Below are 12085 nucleotides of genomic sequence, written 5' to 3' on the forward strand. Positions count from 1 at the left end.
ATACAGTTCTTTGGGAGCGTTTTGGCTGCTTAGTAGTAGGTTCACTTTAAAAATTAGTTCATCTGCGGAGGAACACAGGAGGTAGCCTTTAACTGCACCTGCTTGCTAATTAAAGTCTGACAAAACCACCTTGTGTAGTGATTTGGCCAAGCCATTACATTCATATTAACACTTCAGGCAAAGAAACGACACTGAAAAAGCAACTGGAACACACTAGATGAGATAAAACGGATTACGTGTCACACCAAGACGCCCCAGTTTCTTTCGGATTAAAACCATCTCAGAGGAATGCATCTTTCCAGTCATTAACTCTCAGAAACAGGAGGCAAAACTTGCTATTTCACATCCTAACGGTAGACGACCGGGCTGGAGTTTGGGTCTCTCCGGTTCCCAAGGGTTACAGAAGCAAAAGGCAACTACTGATGGATAGGAGATGGATGGCTTTCTCATGTGGGCAATCAGAGAAGCAACAGCATTTCTTAGTTCAGAGCACTAAAACATCTACTGCACTCGACAGTCCCACACCCATGGAGGGACAGAGACCAAGACATCGTTAACTTGGATCCCAAATCCCTATTATTCCACTAATTCTGCCACACGGACAGGTGCTTCTTCGTATGACACAAGAATCAGATGCTGGAAGAAGCAAGGTAAACGCCTGATGGCTACAGTTGAGAGTCTGGATATTACGTTAATGCTATCAGCCATCCAACAGTGACATCAGAGATTGGCATTTGAACATCACACAAGGACGTTGGTAGTTTGAAACCTTCGTATCTTTATGGTGTGGGAGAAACGTGCATAGAGGAGAGAAGGAAGAAGAATTTTATAAAAACAGGCAAACCCTAAATATTTGCACTGTAATAAAGCAGCTGTGCCCTTGGATTCATACCACAACGCAAACAGAAAGTGTAACAACATTTAAAACCAAAGCTCGTATCTCGGTACTGTAAAATATGGCAGTATTTCCAAAAAAAGGTAAGAACAACAAGGAATGGTGTCCACAGCATTTCAGTACTTGCTAGACACAGCACTATTTACAGTATTTTCAAACAGCTACAGCAGATGCAAAAAAGAAGTCTTACAGTAAAAAGGGCGTTTACAAAAAAAATAAATCAGTGCAATTACCTTCTCCTTGAAGTTTTCCTTAGAAAAGACTGCATGGATGCATCAGGAAGCATGTTACCAAACGTAATACAAAAGTAAAAAAAAACGTACTGTCCTGCATTAGAAACTGAGAAAGCCACACTGGCAGGAGAAATACACAAAAAGAGATGCTACTGTAGAAGTGTATTAAAAAAACAGGAAAAAAATGTGATTTTATTACACTGATATCAAGAGTGAAAAATACTGAGCGAGAACAAGATCAGATCTCTTAACAAATGGGTTACCTATGCCACCAGAGATGTTTACTGGATCACGTGAAGAGGCAAGTCTGTCCATCCAAATCTCCAAAGGTCCCAGCCCTGCGTTTCTAGTACTTTAGTTCTGAATAACCAACCTGTTCTCGCCTCAAGATATCAATGTTCTTCCTCGAAAAGAAACAATCTGCAAGCACAGTGAAGAGCCTAGAGCAATCCACTGTGTGGATGGATCGGCTGGGGGGGTGTTAATGCCCACCTCCCTCCTATCCTTGCTCTCAGTTCAACTGTAGAGCTTCGTTGGCATGAGACAGGCTGGGGTTTCCGCACGCCCATCACCACAGCATTCCAGGAATCTACCACCGCAGTGAAGAAAACGGTATTGGCCGCAACGTGCTAAGCCCTCCAGATCACAATCTGCCATTTAACAGAAAGCTTTTGTGCACGTTAAACTTTAGATAAAAGCTTCAGAAGCACCTTCACTCGATTAGAAACTTCAATCTTTTAACAACCTAACCTGGGCACACAAACACCTAAGCCCTCACGTCTATCCTTCAAACGTTTAAACTGAAAATCCTCGTGGAAATATTCTTTCTTGTCTTAGTTACAAAAATGATCTACTAACATTTGAACACAACTTATGTTAAAAATGGAGAAAGGCTGCAGGAGTTATTGGTAGAGTCAGAATTAAAGCTAAAGCTTTGCAATCTTTTTGCTTTTACAATCAGGCAACATTGCCTGGAAGCCTGGATGAAGATCAGAAATATTTATTACGGGTTTCTTGTTTTAAGCATAAAAGTTTCCTGGAAATTTTCCATGCTGGCTCCAGCAGATTAAGACACAACACCTTTCCCTAACAACTCACCCCGAACCTGACAGATCTAGAAACAAGGAAATTAATATGCCAAAGCTTCTGTAACACGGAAGATCATCGATTGTAATCCAGCGAGCCAGATATGGCTGCTGAAATATTCTAACCCAAACCAAGCTAAAAGAAGGAATTCGCACAAAACCAAGTGACCTCGCTCCGTACATCAGTGCATACGTACAAACTGAAAGTGTTAAGGTTGCACAGGGCTACCTTGAATGCCAAACTCACTAAGGCAGAGACACATCCACCTGCTTCCATCATGTCACAACAGGGCATTTCCTCCTAAGGGTCAGCTCAGCTCTGTCTCCTGGGTGCCAGAAGAGGTGGCGTGGACACGTTATAGTATTCAGCCACTGGAGCACAGAAGTTTCCAAATCCAAGCAAACCTAAGTAATGAATTGTATCTCCTACATTTAAAAAAAAAAAAAATCATTAAAAAAGACAAAAAATGAAAGACAACTTTGTTGGTACTATTCTTCATCTCTCAACAGGAGCATTTTGCACTTGCTGCTGCTGCTGCTGGTTTTTGGGTGGTTGCTACAGAACCAAGTGCTTTGGAGGGGCTCTCTGGAGATGTCTGATCCAGATCCCTTCTCAAAGCAGGTCCGGCGAGCCAAGACTGCGCAGGGACCTGCCCAGAGCCTCTCCAAAGACCGAGATTCTACAACCTGTTTCACTCTTTCAATATTTTTGTTTCAATAGTGTTACCATTTCCATAAAAAAAAAACAAAACACAACCAAAACAAACCTCAGAAAAAAACTAATCCATAGCAGGCAAGTAGTGAGTCTTGAGTGAATCCATAGTGAGTTTGCCCATACCACCACTCATGCCCGCAATGGGAACAAGATGTTTTTGTCACCCAGCTGGAATTACTATCAGTTTTCAGGCTGCTAAGCACCAGGACCCCCCGCACCGACAGCCGAATTCGAGCGAAAGGTCGTTGCCTGGAACGTTAACGGAGAGCAAGAGGAAGGTGAGGGATGAGGTCCTGCCTGGCGCTGTTTTGCAACGGGAGTCACGAAACTCCTTTGCACGAGCTGGGAAAAACCAAACCAGGCAAAGGAAAAACTCAGCTGCCAGAGGGTAACGCACATTTGGTTATTGCTGACCTGAGCTGCATAGTGACTTAGTGGTTTTAACTGCCAACCTCAGCTGTGACTTCGACAGCGAGAACGTGTGAGAGAGAGACATCTTGAGCTTCGTGTTTACCTGAGATATTGCTGTTCTTACAAGACACATGGGAGGTAAGAGGAAAAAAAGAAAAAAAAAAAAAAAAGTAGGGTTTTAGGTGTTTGCTTTTTTTTGACAAAAGACATTTTTTAATACATAATTTATATCAAAAATATTCCCAGAAAGATAGCTGCTGTACTTTTCAAAGTATATCCTTAGTCAAAAGTTTTTTAGAAAAATGCTTTAAGTTATTTACTAATTCACCACTTGCAGAGGTGGGAAGGGAAGGCAAAGGAGGGAGACATCAAGCCATGAACAATAAGCGGTATTAGAGGCTTAAAAAGATCTGTAAAAGGTAAAAACGTCCCTAGCCTGAAATGCATATAACCATCCCAAGTTCTTCATACTTGGGGAAGGAAAGCTATACAGAATTTCTGTCCTTCCAAGGGGATACAGAGACAACAGCTACTCTCAGATTAAGGGTCTGCCCAATACTCCTTCTCTCACAAAAAGGAGCTGCAATGACTACTCCAGCCCAAAGAATACATCCTAAATAGGATGCAGTCAAGTCCCACAGTCTGCTTCAGAAATAAGATTTGAGGTCAAGATAGATTCTGCCCTCCTCGCCCCATCTGACCACCTGTAGAAGTCATTTACTCCAGATCTGCCCAGAGAGGAAAGAGGAGGATGAATTTCACATCCAAGAGGTCTCTGCATAACGAACAGCACATGAACTAAAGGGCATCTTAGAACGGTTGATCTTTGCCCTATCTGTTAAGAGTAATTCATATAAAAAAATAATTCTTATATAAAACTCTGCCAAATTAAAATCTCCACTGAACTCCGAAACCTGGCAAGCAAACGCACGGAGAAGTGCAAGAGGCCCACCATGGAAGGGTTTTGCAGTTCAGCGGTGCTCTCGAGGAGGTACGTACAGCCTGGCTGGAACACGGAAAGACAGATGATGCAACCTGGAATTCGCTTTCTGTTGTACCAGCATCATTTAAACTCTGGATTTACATAACTATGACCAAGAAGAAAATCTGACCCAGCAGCCTAATCACTAAATCAGACCAAGACAAATACAATTAATGTATTCACAGGTTTTACACTGTTCTTTCACCTCGACAACACCGACAACCCACACACTGCTACGAGGCGAAGATCTGAACTTGCACAAAGTTATGTACCTAGAACACTTTCTGCAGCAAAGGTTGGGCATTTTCTAGCTTATTCAACAGCAACTGGTTGTAGTCTATCCGCTGCGTGGCACGGACCTCTGTACTGGTTAAAGCTACTGGCCCGTCTCCGTGGCTAGAGGTAAATGTGTTCTGAACAGCGACTGAGCTAAGTGAAAAGGGAAAAGACGAAGCAACATGAATCAGTGGAAGAGAATGAAATTTTCAAAACCTGCCTCTTAGCATGTTAATTCAGTCATGCTATGAAAAAAAAAAAAAAAACCAAAACGAAATCAAGTCAGCATAAACAAGTTTCCTGGGCTTTTTCCATTTTCTTCTAAACCTGCCTGTGGCGTCATAATTAGTGCAATGGTTTACATATGTATTATGGTTTTTTATGAACCCAGTGTGCAAACTAACAGAAGCGTTTGTCTAATAAGTATCAGTTTTAATTAATGCTTCTCCTAAGAGAATGGCAAAACTCTCACATTTACTATTGACCTTATGCATAATGAAGAGAGTTTCACCTCCCTTCGTAAGTAAACTTCGGTTTCCTAAGATTTATCTTTACTGCATAGATTCTCTGACTTTTGTCTAAATTACAAACAACGTAGAGCTCCTGCTTCACCAATATTCAACTCATAAATAAAATACAATTGTTTTGTGCTTGAACGAAAGTAGAATGTTGGTCTCGTGTGCGTCTCTGAACTGCACAGGTAAAACCTGCCACGCGGTGTGCGGGCTTAAAAAGCCTTTCCACAAACTACAAGCCGTCAGATACACACTGGGTGCATCTCTCAACTCTCACATCAAGGTCAGTTGCATATTTTTGCATTTGAATAGTAACGTCCCCACGATAAGGTTTTAATTTCTAAATCCAAAGCATTCTTGATATGTTAATAGAAGTATAATGAGCACTCCTTAGTAAATAAAAATAAATAATAGCATCTAGTCTATCACATTAATACTGTGAAACATATATAAAATTTACATTAACTCAAACAACAGTGAAAAAGGATTGTACTGTACTTATCACCACAGACCCGTATTCTTTAGAGACTTTGGAAAGTAAGTGTCACAGTCCTGTATGACAAATTCTAAAGTTAGCTGTCAGTATGATTTAAAAAAAATTCTTTACAAATTTTTTTCTTTTAAATGGCACATTTGCTTTTGCCAATCTAGCTGGACCTATTAAAAGCTTAGGTACAAGTTCATTCTTTTTTAAAATTCTTCTTTAGTCTATGAAAAACATTTTCAAATGCAGCACAATAAAAAACATTCAAGAACAAGCTTCAGAAAATACATTTGCCCTTAGACACGCAGAGAATAATCTTTATAAGACAGTTGAAAACCAGGATTTTGTCACTCTTCTTTTGAAAATAAAAATTTTGTAAATGCATCTAGAATAATCAAGGCTTCATAAATAGTCAAAAAATGCTTTGCTTTCCTTTGCATTAAAAGCTAATTCACAGCATTTTAGCCCATCAAACTTTAGTATGAATTAGATATTTCCAAATTATTAAAAGCAATTCAATGAATAGGAAACTGAATGAGGAGTTTTGTGGTTTGGGTTGTTGGTTGTTTCTTTGTTGTTGGTTTTTTTTTCCCCCCCCTAAGCCCTGAGATCACAGTTCTTGCTTTAATTAAAAAATATGGGTCTGTTTTATACCAAGCAGCTTAGAGATTTTTTGGCAAACCACGTTTCCAACAACAGTGGGGTTTGGTACAAGAACGCAGTTCATAATCAAGTCTGAAATTCTGGACGGAAGGCTTTCTTTCAAATGGGAAAAAAAAAAAAGTTAAGATGCATCACTCATTGCTGGCTGTCACTGTAGCCTGGGCAACTGTTGGTCTAAGTGCAGCTGGTCTCACGTGAACCCAACTCTGTGCTGTACTGAGTCGCTGAACATTAGAACATGTCAAGCAAAGTACATAGTGCGCAACGTGTCCTGATGAACTTGAACTGCTTTAGCAAGTGCTTGATGATCTCTGCCATTACTCTGCCCGGAAGTGTGGCTTCCTTCAGCACTGCAAGAGAAGGGAGGTAGGAAAAAAAGAAAAAAAGAGGTTGGGGGGAAAAGAGAAACCCTATTTAATCTGCCTCTCCTTGTATGTCATGTTTTCATATCATTCATTTTTTCTGAACAGAATGGTCAAAAGTCAACTACCCTTAAAACACCACTGAAGTTCTGAAACAGAAAAAAGCACAGATACAGGAACATTTGCTTTTTTCCGCAACGTATTTCAGTGGTAAAACCAAATTTACCCTCCAACTGCTAACTGAGGATACTACTGACCCCAGAGTTAACAGGCCCACTTCCTTCCCGCATCCTCTCAAACTCTGTAATAATTCAAACCCATGCAACTCACCTATCGTGTTCTTTATCCACCAGATGATACCTGGCTCTGAAGGCAACCAGGTGTGCGTAATATGCTGGTGCAGGGATGGAAACGGAACGCGTACAGCGTACGTACGTATGACACAGCTGGTAGGTAAGAATCTGCAGTTCATCGGAAGAGAAACGATTGTCATCCCAGAGGACGTGGTAGTGAGAAGGTCTGCTTGTTCCCTGAAGGCAGATCACACAGGACGTCAGCATTTCAAAAACATCTCTCTCAATTTCCACCTCTGCAGGTGAACTGCCGTATAACCGGCTGCTTCCTCAAAAAACAAATCACATGAGCAGTTCTACGATACTTCAGCAAATTCCTCCTTTAAAAAGGCAAACAACCTCCCTCCTTGCTCCCCATATAACTAATCCCTCTGCATTTTTTGATAGATGGCATTTTCTAAAATTTCAGCCTTGTTACTGAAATTACCTGATCTTACTGCAATGCACTTTCCTCTTGTAAAACATAGATTGACAAAAAGCCATCTCATAAAGTGGCTTTAGGCAAAACATTAGTAGCCCCCAGCAATCTAACTTATGCCCCTACTAAATACACTTTTTTAGACACTACCAGATGCCAACTTTCGGTACTGCCATTGATTAATAGTTTCTGACGGAAGAAGAAATCAGCAGGAAATGTGAAACTACAACGGTGCTCTCTAAATGCATGATTTGTCTCCCAGGAACTGGACGTACATTGCAAGAGAATTTAATGCAAGGAACTGCTCTGTAACACAGTCCAAATACTACTGTTCAGAGCAGCACACAAACAGGAGAGAAGCACAATAAACCAAATGCAGAGTGTGCTGCATATGTGTTTAGTTTCGTTATTTCCTTCAGATTTTAAGGATGACAGAAGAGCACTGTGGATGGCACAGAGGAAAAGCTGCAATACACAGATGGGAGCTGTACTATTTGTCTCCTGTGTAAGGAACGTGGGAAACACCAACAGTCAGTGTTATCTTTGAAAGTTACCATCTCACACAATGTGCTGTACCTGAATACCAGCATGACTACACAGGTAAAAGTCAAACTCGGATGGGTGGGTGATTTTTGTGTCCACTGTGGTACCAGCTGGAATGTTTCCACTTTTTCCGACCTGCGTGAACAGAAAATACAAACACAGTAAGGTACACACAAAGTTTTTTCTTTTCAGCTATACAATAAGGAAAAAACACAAGAAAAAAAACTGTGAAAAGAAAGAACTGTAAAAAGCAAAAAGTCAAGAAAGAATAAACGAAACTGAAATATTTAACTGAAAATCTAGAGTGTCTCTACTACAGAGGAAAAAAAAAAGATAGGCAGCAAAATCTTCTTAGAAGCTACCTACAAAGATTAGCTCTTCTGATTAATGTAAAAAGAACTTCCTGCAACTGATTTGTCAAATTCTTTTCACCTTCCCATTCCAGGACGGGTTACTCCTCTGTAACTTTTCTTGTTTATATCTGAAAGAGGACACTCCATAGTTGTAAGACAGGCCTCTCTTTCCCTCAAAACCACTTCACGTTAAAGCAGAGCTTAAGAATACTCTTTACATTAAAACAATTTAACAACTGTACTCATAGCATGTTGCCAACATAAAAACCACCTTCATGTCAGCATTGGAAGTTATTAATTATTGCCTTGAGGCCTAGTAGGCTTCAAACGCTCACACAGAGAAGCCTGACAGCCTGAAAAAGAACATGAAAAACCATCTGTGAACAGAGTTTGCCATTAGTAACTCTTCACTTCAAGCAATGACTCAGTCCTAGACTCAGTGAGTCTCCTGTCCACCCAGAAACGTGGAATCAAATTGTATCTACGTGAAGTACACGTAGAAATTTAACAGCTATGAAACATTCATAAAGCAGTTTGAGATGTTCAGTACTAAAAATAACGTGCTGTGACATTTGACTCCACGTGTCTAAGACATTAAACACCTAAGATACCTTAAAGATAGCATTAATGAAAAAGAAGGGATTCTCAAAGTGTAGTGTTCACCTTACCTACCAATTTCAGTGTCTACATCTCAGCTGGTGACCCAAGAGTCACTCTGTGGTCAATGGCAACCAAAGGAGTGAACTCACTAGTGCCAGAATCAGATGAAACATGCATTAACGTGTGTTGGGAATAAACAGATCTCCATTTACAACAGAATGCCTGAGGTGACCATTCCAGATGCAGATATCTACATTATAAACACTACACGGATCAATCTCAACCCTTGAGGATCTTGAGACAGTAAAAAAAACTTACATGAAACCACAAAAATCTGATGAACTTAAAAAAGGATGGACAGACTTGTTAAAAGACACATTCTGCCCACGTTTCATAAAAGCTTCTTGCCTGTTTATTATATGGGACAGAAGATGAAGGTTTTCCTTTCCAGGCAGGAAGATCTCACCCATTATGTTCCGTAGTTTTTCAAACAAGTCTCTTACTGCTTAAATAAGCAGTAAGTAATAGGTAACTGGGCTGCCTGGTAAATACTTGCTGGTCACAATTCGAACATACCCGTTCATTTTTATCCGTACAGAAGAGTCTGGTGTGATGCCTTTTCTGCACAACTATAAACGTAATTCCGGGCTGGTAATCCTTTTCTAGTTTAATGCACGCTTCTCTGATAGCCAGCAATTCATGATGGAGAACCTGAATCATAAACATAAGGACGTGTGAGGAATAGGACAGCTATCTTCTAGATTATTCCTATTTATCACGTTCTTCCTTGCATTGTCACTCTGAGTAGTGAGATGGCAAAGCATGCAGGATCAAACCTTAATCTCTCCACTTAACGAGAATAAATTACATCACCAGTTTCCTGAGCCAAGTGAGAGCTGGTTCCATATTTGTTCAGCTCCAAGCACGAGGCTTGGACTAATAAGCTGTATGTCAAAATCTTTTTAACTGCCAAATACAAATGAACATTTAATTAGGCTGCTGAATATATAACAGCCTAATTATTTTTCAGACTAGTACAAGGGATAAAATCCAGAACTGCTCAACTGCATGCTCTTTCCCAGCTTTGTGAACTTTCATGCAGGCTTACAGGCATCAGCAAAAACCCAGAGAGAGGGAAGCGCAATAAACCAAAAAGCAACAATTTGGGATTTCTGTTAATTATAAATTACAAATTCAGTGAAAATCAGTGATAAATGGAAAAAATATTAGAGGTTCATACAAAGATTAGTTTTATTAATGCCGATTTACTAAGTGACCTTTACTCCCTTCTCCTTGGATTTTGAGAAGTTGACTAAATTATCCATGTTTTAATTTACACACAAAAATACTGGAAAGGAAAGCGTATGTAAATATCTTTAAAATATATACCAAAATATTTCATAAAATATGGTACTTGAAAGCAAACAGAAAAAATACAATGAAGTATCTGTTGAATTTAATTGGGAATGAATGAAAAGTGACAGTGTGAAAATACAGCATGTATTAATCCTGGTTAAAAACACAGGAAAATCAGCTTACGCTCAGTTTTTCCTTACTGTCCAAGTTCTGTGGGATACAGTTTGACTAATATATCTCAAATAGGTCACATAACTTGAGTGCTAAAAGTACACTTTATCATTTGTCATTTTGCAAAACGAGGCATTTTAAAGGGGAAAAGTATTTTAAAAAGCTCATGAAAAATATGAAAACACTTTCCCTGCTCTGCTTGGTTAGAATCTGACAAATTTGTTCAGGGAAGATCTGTTGAAGGTATTACTTCTTTTCATACCTCCAACTACATAAAACCACATTACTATCAGAAAACTACACAATCAAAGCCTCAGAAAGAAAAATACCACCTGTTGGAACTGCCCCTCCGAAACGCCATCTCTGTAGAAGATGATACGAGTTGGTTTAAATCGGGTGGATTTGTAGAACTGAATAAGCAGCTCTCTGACCATGGCAGCCAAGTCTTGGATGATTTCTTGGCGGTGCTGCTGAACCCGAACAGTGGCACAGTATCGATTAGGATGAGCATCCATGCTTCCTACAACCTGTTGGAAAAATGCTTAGTATCAAACCAAATAAAGGTATTTCATGAAAATAAATGCACCAGCTTTTTAACAGTATCTTGCAAAGTAAGAGGTTGACCAAGCAAAGACACAGTCAAATTCATAACGTGCTTGGAAAGAACTTTGAGCTTAGTCTACCTGTGGTAAAATACTCTGCCAAAACAACAACAAAAAAAGATTTTTTATCTAAAAGACTAATTTCCTGTTTGCACCTACATGCAACTAAAAACACAAATACGATTTGGAGTGCTGATACCACGACACCATTGATTTAGTTCAGACTGCAACATAAGGATTTGAACTCCTGAAGACCAAGTGCTTTTTTGGGGATGCTGTGGATCAATTCATAAAACTGAAATGGTGAGGCACCACAGAAATGTCCACAATGAACAGACCTTGCTCATCGAGGGAAGAGAATTTTCTGTTTATGAAACCTCAAAATTCACAATTTTTAAAAAACGGCATGGGACAAGGAAACAAATCGAAATTCCACGTATCAAAAATCAAAACTAAGCACGTCGCCACCTGGCTTTCCCTGGACATATGTGTATAACTTTTAAAAACAAGTATTTGAGTGTTTATTGAGCACGAGAGCTAAGCCTAAGATAAATACCATACATACTGACACCAAAAATCTTAACTATTACATAAGCCAGAACAGCCATTACAGGTGTTTGACATAATGCAAGTGAAAAGCCTTCCCCTGTATTTAAGGAGCACATTTTCAAGAGATTACTGTACAATTTGTGTCATCAGAAACCCTGAACCCCCCCAAACCCACAACTAAGCCAGCCTAGTTCTCTATCAGCAACGGATAAACTCTTTAACATTTTTAACTGCTGAAAAAGCAGATTTAAACATGAACCAGCTTATTAGAGGTTGCTGAAAAATAAGAGCTATTAGAAAAGCTCTTCTGTGTATTGGCATCTCAGGCATTTTACAAGCCAATACATACATTTAAGTAATTAGCATCAGAGCAAACTCCCTGAAGTTTCATTAGATTCCTGCAGAAAAATAATTTATACCAATATAATCAGGCAACCTGAAGCACTGAACCACAAAAGAATCGAAAGCAATAAAATGCATCGGAGCTGCGCGGCGGGAGAGCGCCGGGGTTAAAGACCA

The 12085-nt window shown here is 39.7% G+C and overlaps 1 protein-coding gene across 1 annotated transcript in view; it reads right to left on the reverse strand.

Moving 5' to 3' along the window:
* Positions 1-246: 246 nt before the first annotated feature.
* AGO2 (argonaute RISC catalytic component 2) overlaps positions 247-12085 on the reverse strand; it is a 66849-nt gene continuing 55010 nt past the window's right edge. The window contains exons 15-19 of the mRNA XM_086608866.1: positions 10748-10942; positions 9465-9599; positions 7969-8070; positions 6952-7151; positions 247-6609 (exon numbers count right to left, since the gene is read on the reverse strand). Coding sequence (XP_086464992.1) covers positions 6501-6609; positions 6952-7151; positions 7969-8070; positions 9465-9599; positions 10748-10942 — 741 coding nt within the window. The 3' untranslated portion in view covers positions 247-6500. The remainder of the gene's footprint in view (positions 6610-6951; positions 7152-7968; positions 8071-9464; positions 9600-10747; positions 10943-12085) is intronic.

Source organism: Tauraco erythrolophus, chromosome 3, assembly GCF_009769465.1.
Source record: "Tauraco erythrolophus isolate bTauEry1 chromosome 3, bTauEry1.pri, whole genome shotgun sequence".
NCBI lineage: Eukaryota > Metazoa > Chordata > Aves > Musophagiformes > Musophagidae > Tauraco > Tauraco erythrolophus.